This window comes from Elaeis guineensis, chromosome 1, assembly GCF_000442705.2.
Source record: "Elaeis guineensis isolate ETL-2024a chromosome 1, EG11, whole genome shotgun sequence".
Classification (NCBI taxonomy): Eukaryota; Viridiplantae; Streptophyta; class Magnoliopsida; order Arecales; family Arecaceae; genus Elaeis; species Elaeis guineensis.
The window spans coordinates 178,052,068-178,066,264 of NC_025993.2; the positions used below are offsets into that span (position 1 = coordinate 178,052,068).

The 14,197-nt window shown below is 37.7% G+C and overlaps 2 protein-coding genes across 3 annotated transcripts; both read left to right on the forward strand.

Moving 5' to 3' along the window:
* Window positions 1–525: 525 nt before the first annotated feature.
* Window positions 526–5,446, forward strand: LOC105032144 (protein indeterminate-domain 7-like). The gene is made up of 3 exons (XM_010906506.4): window positions 526–854; window positions 2,084–2,480; window positions 4,082–5,446. Exons 1-3 carry the CDS (start codon window positions 677–679, stop codon window positions 5,019–5,021), a joined length of 1,515 nt encoding a protein of 504 aa, XP_010904808.1. The 5' UTR covers window positions 526–676; the 3' UTR covers window positions 5,022–5,446.
* A 3,153-nt stretch (window positions 5,447–8,599) lies between these two features.
* On the forward strand, window positions 8,600–13,580 carry LOC105032143 (uncharacterized). 2 transcript variants are annotated; one of them, XM_029260928.2, is made up of 2 exons: window positions 8,600–8,892; window positions 12,744–13,580. In XM_029260928.2, the coding sequence occupies exon 2, from the start codon at window positions 12,770–12,772 to the stop codon at window positions 13,295–13,297; it is 528 nt and encodes a 175-aa protein (XP_029116761.1). In that variant the 5' UTR covers window positions 8,600–8,892; window positions 12,744–12,769; the 3' UTR covers window positions 13,298–13,580. The 2 variants fall into 2 exon arrangements, with proteins under 2 accessions (XP_029116761.1, XP_010904806.1); XM_010906504.2 differs by lacking the exon at window positions 8,600–8,892 and adding an exon at window positions 9,416–9,667.
* The last annotated feature ends 617 nt before the right edge of the window (window positions 13,581–14,197 follow it).

Consider the following 14,197-nt stretch of genomic DNA (forward strand, 5'->3'; position numbering starts at 1 on the left):
TCTATATAAATTAAGCAATTCCCATTCCATCCTGGAATCGAAATCAGAATGAGACTCCTCCCAACCAACTTTCATTTTGATTCCGATTCTGATTCCAGATCCTCATTTTCTCCAATCATATATCTCCTAAAAGATTGAATCGAGTTTTAGTAGGCCAGCTTGGCTCAACCAGTGCTAAGTTAACCACAATCAATTAACAAAAAGCAAGGCTATTATAAAAAATCTGCTCCAAATAAACGCAAACATCTAATAAAAAAAGAGGGGAGGTAAGTGGAAAAGGAGACCCAGTTCCATCGTTGAAGTAGGAATTGCCAATAGGATTCTTCCACCGCAGATTTAAAGGAGAATTCTCTGCCTTCTGTCTTTGGTTGATCCCGAGACCACATAGTCACCATTTTAATTAAAATAATAAAAAAAGAATTTAAAAATATGATGAATTACATTATTTTATTCCACCAATACCTTCCCCTCCTAACATAAAAAAAACAATCCACCACCTTAAAGCCTCCCCCTTTCTTCTTCCCCTACCATATCATCACCATCCCAGCATCACTGCCAACAAGTAGGAAAAGAGAGAAAAATAAAGGAGAAAGAAGGCAAGGGAACAAAAGACATACAAGAAAGCAAGCAAAAGAGAGAAGCGATGAGTGATTGAAATAAAGTTTGCAGCAACCAAATGTCAAATATAACAGGAGATGGTGGGAGCTTTTCATCTGAGAACCACACAGGAGAGGAGGTCCAGCAGCAGCTTCCATTGCATGGAACCATCGCTGCCACAACTAATGGCGATGGCTCAAACTTGCAACCGCCACCACTGGCGGTCAAGAAGAAACGGAACCTCCCCGGGACTCCGGGTATATGGATCTTTTGATTTTTTTTAATTTTTTTTTTTAACGTTTAAGTTGGAATTCACTTAGCAACAGGAACAGATAATGATGCTGATGAGAACATCTGGTTTTGTTTCTTTGGGGTAGTTGGAAAGTTCAATTATTGGTGATAGGCTTCTTTGTTTGCTCCTCCATGTGTTTTTTCCAAGGCTCAAAACAAATAAAAGAGTAGTAGCAACTTTTTCTGATGGCTGATGACTAGTATTTCAATAAGAGTAGTTGGTAATAAGTATTAGAATAACTGTGAACTTCACTAGCTGTGTACACAATAACTAAAACTCTGAGAATAAATAATAAGCCTCATCCATCTGTTAAGGAAATGAACAGATTAGATCTCTCACTCAATTAACTGAGAAACAACTTGTGCTGGAAGATTCTTACTGCAGTCAATAGACCAGCAAATCAATTCTGTTTTTGCAAAAAAAGGGGGTTTTTCTCGATCATTTCCTGATCATTTAATCTGACTGTATATTAATGATTCTAGTAGTTTAACTATTAAGTTTTTTTTTTTTTTTTCATCTCCTTATGATAAGGAGGACACAGTTGGATTTCAATATACGTTCCAAGAGTCATTAGCTCCAAGGAAGGGCTATGTATTGATCTAGTCTGGTTTGAATATACATATCTAGCTCTATAGAATATATTTAACATTAAATATGAATACTAGCAATTTTATTATTTATAACCATTAACTCTTAGAACACTATAAGAATTTGGCAATGCTTTCTTTTTTTGTGTGTGTGTGAGGAAAAGGGAAATCCAAACAAATCTGCAAACATTAATGTGGAGCAGTAAGATCTATATTGAATTGTAATACACCAGAGTAGTCATGCTTAGATCAATAATAATTCTTCTTCCAACATTGTATATTTATTAATAATTCTCGTGTTAATAAAAATAAATTCAACCGACAGTTCTCATGTTTAATAATTTCTGGAAAAAAAAAAACTTCTTAATAAGTTGTTTATGAGGGTATAGGTTTTGATACACATGAAGATTGTATAAATTCTCTCCCGAGTGATAGAAACATAAGAATTGGGTTTTAGTAATTATCTACTCAAATCAAAATTAGATAATTGTCTTCTCAAAAAAAAAAAAGAAAAAAAAGGAGAAGATCAGATAATTGCATAATTAATTACTAGTGAAGTAATTTTTATTCTCAAGATAATAATTGTCATTAGATAATCTTTATCCAGACCCAACAGCAGAAGTGATTGCTCTATCGCCAACGACCTTATTAGCAACAAATCGTTTTGTCTGTGAGATATGCAACAAGGGCTTCCAGAGGGATCAAAACCTCCAATTGCACCGCAGAGGCCATAACCTCCCATGGAAGTTAAGGCAGCGAACAAGCACGGAGGTTCGCAAGAGGGTGTACATTTGCCCTGAGACCACATGTGTGCACCACAACCCGAGCCGAGCTCTTGGGGACCTCACGGGGATCAAGAAGCACTTCTGCCGCAAGCATGGGGAGAAGAAGTGGAAGTGTGACAAGTGCTTAAAGAAGTATGCAGTGTTGTCTGACTGGAAAGCCCATACCAAGATCTGCGGCACCAGGGAGTACAAGTGTGACTGTGGCACGGCATTCTCCAGGTTCACTTCTCCTGCTGATCTTATAGTAGTTTTGATGTCCATAATTAGAAGGAGCATTATGATTACTACATGCTCTATGATAAGTATATGAACTTTGGTTTTATAACACCACAATATCTATTGCAATGTTATATTTAACGTTACAGTCAATCAATAGTTGGCAAAAATAATTTATGAACCCTAAATTATTATGCAATTTAACAGCCATGTTTACGGGTTATAATGGTATATATAACAGCTTACAAGAACAAATTAACTCTGTCAGGATATCTTACCAGAAAACATGCAGTATGATAGATATCATTCATATAACATCGGCAATAGGTTGCAATTTAATATATAGTTAGAATATTAGAGGCAATCAGGGTTTTCCTTCAAAAAAATATTGCCGTGCACTATTTAGAACCATGATATGGATAGAAAATTAAGTTTGATAAATGGGTATTATATATTTTAGATATTGAAGATCGGAATACTGGGGAATATCCCTTCTGAAGCTTAGGAATGTGGAGTTTGAGCTTGTTGTATGATGCAAAATGAGGTCACAAGGCGGATCCAGTAGCCTTAAACCTGTTATCTTTTCGAAGCTGGAAACACACTGCGATTTCATCAAAGATATTTCTGTATATTAGTATGGACATTTCTCCTGCAAGGGGTGCACTAATCTTAAAGTAGCTAGTTGATTACATCTAACTACAAAGTTAGCACATGAACTTATCAGGCATCAGACTATTGAGGTTGTGCTGGACTCGCATGACAGAATTTAGCTTGTTTTGTCAGATCCTGTTATGTATACCGCTGAGACTAAAAATTAATTAATTAAAGACCAAAATTTAACTTATTCATGCATTTGCCCCCACGCCGCGTTAAAAGTTTCCTATCATTTTGTCCAAATTATTGTTTAAGTACTTTAACATATATATAATACCCTTGATTTTTGAAACGTAAAATACTGTATCACAACAACACCTTCCCTTGATTTTTTTTTTTTTTTTTATAGTTAGAATATCATATTTTCACCGCTTGAGTGCTACTTTATGTAGCAACTTCATTGTGAAACCAAGCAAGTGACAAGCAAACTAATATATAAACTTAATAATATATATATATATATATATATATATATATATATATATATATATATATATTAAGGAACTTGAACTTGTAAATAAAATCGAGAGATCAAAAGTAATGATGATCGTTAACTCCGATGTTTAGAGGGGCAAAAACAATCTTTTTGGTTGATGGTCTGTCTGAATAACATTGAAAGAAGTGGGGCTGCTAGTAAAATCAACGGAACTCAAAATTTTGTCCCCATAGTTGAGTATCCTCAGAAAAAGGTGCTTCGCTGTAGTGTAGCCATACTTCTAGCTCGTAGAGAGGAGGCCGGGTGGCAAAAGTTTCAAAACCTAAACCCTAGTCCAAATATCAGGAAGAATTACCCTTAAAGTCTCAGACTCGCTGTGCTCGAGAAAACCAAAAGTCTTTTTTAGAACACATACCTCGCACGTTGGCAAAATTCGCTCTTTCAATAAGGTTATGAAGTCAAATTTTTGATATCATTAAATTAATATAATACTGAACCTCTCTCGTATCCACAGGAAAGACAGCTTCATCACCCACAGAGCCTTCTGTGATGCTCTAATCGAAGAGAACAACAAGGCCAAGACTAGCGTGATGCCCACCATGAGCCCCAATCTCCAAGCTCAACTCCCTGAGCTCATGATGCCCATGGGCACCAACACCACCAACTTGCCAGTTCGAGTCTCCGACTTCGATAACCATGAGATCAAGAACCCCCTCAAGGGCCTCGCCTACGACCTCATGCCCACTTCACTACGTTCCCATAATACCATGGCTGGAACAACCATGCTCTCGTCAACCTCTGCCACCACTCTCTTCAGCTCGGGGAGTTTCCACTCAAGTTGCAACGGGCTCGACGGGGGCACCAAGACAGGCCAGCCAGCCATCGGATCGGCCCACATCTCGGCGACCGCATTGCTCCAGAAGGCGGCACAAATGGGCGCAACGGCCACCAGCGGCAGCGCTGGCGCCACGCAGAGGTGCTTCGTCTCGCTCATGGCCGGGCCCGATAGAAATTGGGTGCAACAACATGGGATGGGAGCCAATGGAGGAGCGTTTGGAAATCAATTCTTCGACATTGGAATGGGCGGAAGCTCGGCGGTGATTGATGCAGGGGTGTTGAACTCAACTGCTGGAGTCTTTGTAGGTGGTGGTGATCGAGGCCATGGGTTTGTGAAGGGTTTAGAGCATGAGACTGGTGGTGGTTTGATGCAGGGAGGGAGTGGGAGGTCAGGATTGAGATATGGAGGGGGGAGTAGGGACGTGACGACTTTGGATTTCTTGGGGGTCAGTAGAGCGAGGTCGGTGGCAGCGATGGGATTACATGAGCAGCAGCAAGGAATGGAGTTCGGAGGAGTTGGCCAGAAGAGGTTGCATGGGTTGCACCCATTTCAGCAACAGCATCAGCTAAGCCACAGCCGAGCAGCTACCATGGAGAAAGTCGTATGGGACGTTTGAGTGGAGTAATAACGATGAGAAGGATACTAGCTACTCTCTCTCTCTCTCTCTCTCTCTGTCTCTGTGTGTGTGTGTGTGTGTGTGTGTGTGTGGGTGGGTGGGTGCGTGCGGGCGCGTGTGGCTGTGGGATGGTGGAATTGGCAGGAACATTTTGCACTGGGATAAAAGTTCCAATCCAAAGGGCTCCTAATTAAGCAATTTTGCCTCTAGAATTTTTTGGATCGGAAAAAATTTTGAGACCTGGATGAAATGATCGATGTCTATAGCCTTGAGAATTTATTGTTTTTAAAGGATAAACGAAAGCAGTTCCACGTTAAAAGAAGAAAAAGAAGAAGAAGAAGAAGATAGGATTCCATGTTAAAAAATGTCATGGAGCGAGTCAAGAAAGCCTAATCTATAATACTAAACACGATATATTCTCTTGAGAATAGTGCCCCAACAAGCTGATTTTGTATTAGGTATACTTTGAGACATTAATTAAACAATTTATTTTTATACCTACATATTTTTGTGTGCAATTAATAATGTGTGTTGTTTATTTGATATTACATATCTAAGATGGCCACAGAAACACTTAGGAGGTATTTAGTTAGATAATTAAAGCATGAAATGGAAATCGAAATGGTTGACTTCCATTCCAACTGTTTGGTAGGAAGAAATCCTATTTTGATTCTCATTCCAGAGAGGAATAAGAATGGTCCATTTCTTAAGTAACTGAATTCAAACTCATCCCAACGGAGCCAAAATCTCATTCCCGTAGAATGAAATTAAAAAAAAAAAAAATCATCTCCGACATCGGTTGATCTGAGTGCGGTACCTCCCTCCACTACTACAAAATAGAACTACGACAGCGGTTGAAATTCAACCACTGTCGTAGCCCAAAAAATTGCTGTCATAGCCTACAGCAATGGTTATGCCAACCGTCGCCACTATGACCGTCGCCGTAGATTATGACAACGATTTTTTGAGATACGACAGCGGTTGTGTCAATCGCTACCATAGACATGATATGGCAGCGGTTTTGAAATCATTGCTATAACAATCGCTGCCATAAAGATATGGCAGCGGTTGTGCTACTGTAAAGTTATGACAGCGGTTGACGAACCGCTGTCCTAGTTAAATTTAGGGCAAAGGTTATGCCAGTCGCTGTCATAGATTCTACAGTAGCGGTTGCCAAACTGTTGCCGTAGCTTTTGACCTATCAAAATGGTCGATCGGCAAAGAACAGTGGCCAACCGATGGGAGGGGAGGCAGCGGCAGTAGCCGGTAGCCCACCATGGCTGTAGCTGGTGGTGCCCGACAGTGCGGGCCCACCGCAACAACGACGGGCCCACGGTGGGCGGCACAGGCAGGCAGCACCGCACAGCGACGACGGGCGTGCGGACGACAGCAGCAGGGCTCGAGTAGAGAGAGAGATCGCAAAATGCTTAAGCCCTTAAGTTATTATATATAAATCATTCATTTCTTCCACAACCGATGTGGGATTATCACAAATCATATTTTGGATTTATCGCAGTGGTTATAGATAAACACTGCTATAGATCGTCTATGGCAGCGGTTATCGATAATTGATAATCGCTGTCGTAGATCAATCTATGGCAGTGGTTATCACCGTGCTAGTATGAGAAAATATCTAGTAAAAAACTACATTACGAAGATTCGACACGGTTCTCATTATACAATAGTGTTTGCATTTTCCTTGATTTGAGGGGCTTGTGCAAACTAATGTAGGTAAGTCACTTCGATGGCCGGGCTGTATGGATCTAGATTTGAGTCTATTTATTATGATGACTCATTGGGTGCATAAACTTGCACTAAAATGTCTGTGATGTCCAACAAGGAATCCGCTATCCGAAAGCAAGAATAACAAGTTCAAAGAAATTGGGTTGATCATGCAATATGATACCCACAGGTGGAATTTTCAAAATTTTGATAAATGTGCTGCATTACTAAATAAATGCATGGTATATTTATAGTTTTGCAAAATGTTCTGGAAAATAATTTCTCCATATTTGTAGATCCCTAGCCTTGCTGGATGCGAGATATAGGAGCAGGGCATAGGTTGGGACCTATTGGTATTGCCTATACGAAACCTTAGAGAGCTGAATCTGATGGAGGAGTCTGTTTGTGCCTGCGTTGTAGTTCTTTTTGGGCCTTGGGCTGAGCTACGAGTCCGACATATTTGAGTTCCTTGGGCGTCATACATGATGCTAGCCCGAGGAGTCAAAAGATTCGGGCTTTATGCCCCGGATGTGACTTTTTGTATGATTTTGAAACGTTTGGTTAAAATTTTTAGCTTCACCAAAAACCAAAGAAAATCTACTAAGAAAAGCTGCAAGTTCAAGTTTAGATCTATTTGAGATGAATCGAGAAGCTATTTTTTAAACAAAAGCTCACCCAAGAGATCCAAGTTTGAATCAAGACAGAATTTTTTACATTTCAATTTAAAATACTATTTGTTTCCATAATTATCTAAATTGCTGCCTTTTTGTTGCCATAATTATGCAATTAAAAATTTTAAATTTAGCCCTATAATGATAAGGAGGATCTATTCTTGATTGTTTAGATTAAGAAACTATAAGAAGGATGGAATGCAGAACAAAGTCAAAGATTGAATAATTGTGAGTTGAATATTTTGATTCTTCTTACGATTGGTGAAAATTTTGTATTTAGATAAATAAAATTAAATATTTATGTTACTATTAAAATCAAGAATTACTTAATTTTGCTATTATGAAATTCTTTACTACTTAGTACTTACCTAAAAAATAATTACACTAATTCTTATATTGTTTAGATTAAAATATAAAAATAATTTATAGATTAACAATACTTTGGTATCAATTTATGATAGTACAATGTAATATTATATTAATTATATAATATGTTATTTTATTATTATATAATTATATTATAATGCTATTATGTTTAACACTATTATAATATTTTATTAAAATAATAATAGCATATTATTACATTAGTATCATAATATAAAAATAATATATATCTATAATAAATATAAAAAATTGTCATTACATTATTCAAATTAAATATCAAAATCAATAATTTATGGATTAAAAAATTTAATAGTACAGATAGTTAGATGATTGAAAGCACTATATTTGATTTTTATTATCATCTCTAACTTCTGAAAAAAAAAATTTCTCAATTTGATTGTCAAATAATTATGAAAATTATATAGTATTTTAAAAATATATTTAACAAATAATATCAATTTTTTATTAAAAATTTATCGAAGAAAAAATACTATCATGAAAAATTCTACTATCTATAGAATATCTTTTTTGCAGTCCATCCACGTGGGATGCTCCCTATTCTACTACATATTTTTTTTCGATCGTGCTTCCAGATTGGAATTATAACCAAGTTGTACCATTTTTAATATCCTGTTGGAATCTCCACTCAAATATGATTTAGATTTTTTTAAAAAAATTTAATATTATTAGCATCGAGATCTATTATTCTAAATTGTCTATATTTTAGATTAATAAAAAAATCGATCTATATACGTTGTTAATGCGAGGAGGTCCTGTCCACGCGACTAGTGAGACCTGACATTACGGGAAATTATTGGGTTCTATATACGTTTCTTCGTCAATTTTTCTCCTCTATTCCGCAACTCCCCCCACTCTCGTTCTCTCCGGCGGTGATCGACCTCAGCCGGCCCCTCTCCGCCTTCAAACAACTCCTGTTCCCCTCGACTCCGTTTTCTTTCTCCACTCCAGCGCTCATCTACCTCCCGCGACTCTACCACCGGCTGGAGCAGCCCCTTTGGCCGTCACCGTTTCCGATTAACGCCGCTTTCCGTCTGATACGTGCTCCAGTTTGCCCCTTTCGTTCTCTTCTCAAGGTACAATCTAATATGTTGAACGTTGCTGTGCTACATGGTGCTCTTATCTCTTTGATGCTGTGCAATTTTTTGTTGTTCTGTTCCAATGAAAAATTTAGAATGATTTTACTGCAGTATAGATCTGATGCTGTTTGTCTTTGTCGTGTATTTGATTTGGGGTCTCCAGAATGCTTTGGGCATTTCTGTTTGGAAAAAGTGATCAGTTTTAATTATACATGCAAGTTATCCGCCCTAGTGGTCCCAACCACTTAATGCTAAGTGATGCGTAATATTTTCATGTTCAACACTATGTATGGATTCCATCATTTGTATAGGAATTTTGGATTAGAAACTACAATAAAGCGTAGCTCTCATTGTTATGATGTTTTAGTGTGTGTATGTGTGTGTGTGTATATAATTTTATAATTCGTAAACCATACATATATATAATTTTATAATTCGAAACCATAGGGTTTTTTTTTTTTTGTTTTTTATTTTAGAACTATTTAGGATGGGTTTGCGACTTGAACTCCCAAATACTTGGGAGAGTAACCGCTGCTTTAAGCAGCCAAGTCTAATTCGGCCCAATTTAATTCGGTCCAATTTATAATCTATTCATACCATATGAACTCTTCCGTACAACACAAAACCCTCGCCATTGTCCCAGCTCCCCTATTCGGCCGCTCCAAGCCTCCACCCGATCGAGATTCCTGAGGATAGAAAAAGCAGAGGAAAAAAGGGGGAAAACCTAGGACAAATCTACGAAAACAAAGGAAAGACGGAAAAAAATTAACAGGTAAGACCTTTTCCCACATTGATTGATCATATTTTTTTCCTTTTCAATTCTTTTTCTTTTCATTTCATTCTCTTTTTCCGAGATCTGTGGGGAAGGAGAGCGCTTGAGGGAGATCGGAGCGGTTTTTTAGGTTCCGGTTGGGTTTTTTTTTTCAAGGATATGAGATTTTGTGGCGTTGTGAGTTGGTACCCTCCCCGTTGCCATCCCGAGTTTGAAATTTGCGGGTACCCTACCCGTTGCCATCCCGAGTTTGACAGGCTTTTCTCTATTCAGAAAGCTGTTATAATTGTAGTATTTCTTTTTTGTTGATAAATTATTTCTTGGGCATTTGGTCTGATTTTTGACAAAATAGAGTTAGGTACATCCTATATTTTGCGCATGATCCTTGGGTACATTTGATTTCGGCAAGACAAAACTTTTCTAATCATTATAATGCCATTATAGTATAGGTTTCCTTTCAAATTGTTTCAACAAATGTTAGTTTCTTTTCTTTGATTAAGTTGCGGATGCATATTAGGAACCTTCGGTGCTTGAAGTTGTTTGCCATCTAAATTTCTATAAGCTTGGATAGAATGTCATTTCCTCCTTTTCTGTTAACAAAGCTATCTTATAAAACATGATCTCATAGTGGCGTCACTTCCTCACTCATATGCTCCATGAGTGAGAATTGAAGATTTTTATGAATGAAGTTTTAGTGAAAGTTATACACGGGCACTTTCTTGAAAAATCTAATCCTAAAATCCTTTCTAACCTTCCACATTAATGTTCTTGGCCTTGCATGCCATATAATATTCTAACATTGCCTCTGACTTCAATCATCATTTTGAAAAAGGCTCACGCTTACCTCTTGACAAATGCCTTAAGGTTCATGGAAGAAACTATCTGTTAAATAGGGGATTTATATGCATCACCTGGGTGTTTAATGTGTGATGCATGCTTTTCTTCTTAACTTTATGCCTCTTAAAAGGCGCGCATATTAGATTTGCCTGCAGAAAGCATGTAGAGTCTCTTCAATGAGGCTATAACAGGGAGGCATAAGCAATGCAAGCTGCTTCATGTTTGACACATGTGACATAAATGCACCTTAGTCTCATCCATTTATAGAAGGCATGCATAGGAGAAAGCCATTCACATATCTCTTGATTTCTTTGTGTTTGTACTCATGTAGCAAACTTTGGGTGTGGTATGATACATCATGTATCATTGTGAAAAAATTGAACTCTATATAGACCGTAAACATAGAGATATTGAAACAAGAAGCCACTTTTGGTAAGTTGCTTTGGCTTGTGCATTTTTGGTTGATGAACTATAGGATCCTTACAAAAGTTAAAGATGATAGCTTGTTCCAAACATAACACTTATACCTTTTCCCCATATTTTATTTCACATAATTTTCTGTAGTACACTACTGTTGGATAAAAAGAAAAAATGTGTGAAGCTTGCACCTTATGTCTTGAGGCTTGCACATCACCCTTTTAGCAGTTCAATTACATGAGCTTACACTTCCATTTATAAATCATTGTTCCATGCAACTACCTCTTGTTTTGTGATATCTTGTAACAAGTCTTTACGTGCATTTCCTTATTACCTAATATCCAGCGAACTATTTCAAGAGGGCCCTATTCATGTCCGTAGCCTTCTTAACCTAAGGCTTCATCGTTTTTAATCCAAGGAAACTATATACGAACCACTTGCAGCATTCTACATCTACTAAGCAGAAACTTGATCACAAACATACTTTAGGTCTAAGTTGGGAATTGTCTCTCCAAGGAAAAGCATCCTACTTTTCCACCCTCCTTATCTAATTTCTCCACCACATAGTCTTCATCATGGGAAATTAAGTCCAACCAAGGTGACTTGAAGCGCTTGACTGCTAGTTTGTTGCGAGGTTCTTAAATATGAAGATATCAATTATCTTGATGAGTGACAAAGGCCGAGGAACCAATATCTCAGTTTATCTCAGCCAACATTGGTAGGTGGGGAAAATTCAGAGGGAATTGATATTTTTTGAGATCTTAGCCGATATTTAGGACCAATATGTCTATATTGTGGCCGATATATTTGATCCGAGATTATCAACTATCTAAGCAATAACTTTGAGATTTATTGCTTTAAAAAAGCTTATTTAAGAAATAATGAATGAAAAATATTGGTGGACATGAATACTGTACCGGCCAATATCTAGGGTTTACTGATTTATATCAGCCGAGATTTTCAAATATGTCATATCGGGGCAGGTTCTTGATACTGATACAGACAGAGATCTTCGCCAAGATGAAAACCTTGGTTTATTAATCATGCAGGCCCAAGCCCAAACTTAAGTCTGTTATCATCCATACTGAGTCCACCAATCCACTCTGACTCACAATGATGCTCAAATCTATTTTCCGTGCAAGCAAAAATAGAGAAAATAAAAAAAAATGTAAAACAGATGCCTTTTAGGGCTTCTTGGAATTTCCCTGAAACTCATTACCACTCGTGCTTCTTGACATTGTCATTTTTTTTTTGGCCCAGCTATTCCCCTATCAATTAGTTGTCATTTTGTTTTTCTTATACTCTTCCTGTAGTGTTGCTTATGCAATTTGCGGCAAGTACAAAATTTTAGATTTCCATAGCCTAATCAAAAAAAAGAAAAAGAAAAAGAAAATGTGACTTTATATTGGGAACTTCCTGTATTTCCAGAGCACCATAATAAAGGTAAAGAGCGGTGTTGGAACATAATCCCATCTTGGCATATTCTTATAATTTAATACTTGCTAGTACTACTAGCAAATTGTTTGCCTATGCTTTTTTGTTTGTTTAGTTCTAGAGCTACCTTCTTTGATCTATCTTGCATGATTTTGCCCTCTTGATGGAGTGCTACATGAATCCTTTATAATATCATGCCGTAGCATATTGTTGGAAGTATGTTGGCTGGCAAGCAGGAAAATGAGCTACTTTCGTTAATATAACATGATATCAAGTACCCATCAAAACAAAGTGAACTTCTTGCTCCTATACCACAGTTTTTTTTTTTCCCCTCTGTGGAAGTTCATTATCTACACTTCTTTGTCTCATCATTTCTTTCTATATCCAGCAAAAAGTTGAAGATAAGCTTCTACCATGCTTCTCATGGACAAGAATTCCATCCAAAGGACACACTATGATGTTTTGTCAGTGAGAGAGGATGCTAGCTATGATGAAATCCGAGCTGCTTACAGGACTGCTATCCTTAGTTCTCATCCTGATAAATTACATGGGAAACTAGATGTATCAGATCTTCAACACAAACAAGAAGAAAAATTCCTGGATGTGCAGAAGGCATGGGAAGTTCTTTCTGATTCCAAGTCCAGAGCAAACTATGATAGGGAGCTGCAAGCCTGCGGGCAGGTAGTGGAGGTTGTGTACAATGAAGTCGAATTAGGGGACATGGCAATGGAGACCGTAGGTGATGTTCAAGAGTTCTTCTATCAGTGCCGCTGTGGTGATTATTTCTTGATCACGTCATTGGAGCTTGGGGAGATGGGCATCTCATTGCATGAGAATGGAGTAGAAGTACAGACATCAGCTGAGCTGTCACCATCCTCAGTTCTTCTTCCCTGTGGTTCTTGTTCACTTAAAATCCGTCTTATTATAGATGCGAATCATTGAGTTTTTTGTGTACTGCCTTGTGTTGTTTGTAGTGTTTGCAAGTGGGATCTCAAAGTTTTGACTAGAAATGGTTCCTACTCAAACTTATACTTGCTCCTGAAGGATCTTGTTATATTTTTGAGTATGGTGAACACAAGCTTCAAGATCCCGACCTGATTCATTGGGGGAATGGGGCAGTATTTTTGTGCTATGACCAACTTGAAACAAAATCTAGTACTGTCAGTTCCTAAGATGTTACTGAGTTGGCTTTTGTTAAGGCCTGTAAAAATCCACCTTCTCTTCTGATGCTTCTTGTATCCTGTTAAGGGTTGCTGCATGATAGAGTAACGCAGAAGAATTTCTAAAGAAAGGTGTCATAATCTCTAATGTTTCTTTGATCTCTAGATGCTCCTTTCTAGGCAAATTATGAAATATTTTTTCCTTGTTCAGCGCCAAGCAATATCTGATCTATCTATATCTGCCATCCATATATTTGCAAAAACCTCAGCTGCAAATTCTGAACAAGAAAAAGGCAAAAAAAGCTCAGCTGCGGAGCTCCGCAGCTCAACTGCTACTGCATTTGATCTGGAAAGGGAAAGGAGTGACAAAAATTTCTAGAAGAAATATCAAGATAGATGATTATGTTGTTATGCCTTTGTTCACAAATAAGGCGATTTCGTGACTGCAAAAGAGGAATTCATGTCGGTAAACATGTATGAGGTTCTGATGTTACCCATGACTTTCTCATATCAGCAACTTTACTTCCGCTAATTTTTGGTTGCCGCTCATTACTTGGCTCTGCTAGACAGGTTGCACATTGGGTATTAAGGTCACTTAATGTTTTTCATGATTTGAGTTGATTCCAATTTTGTTGTGTTACCTGGCTTGGACCAGCTGTTTTGTGGACTGCTTTCAAATGCG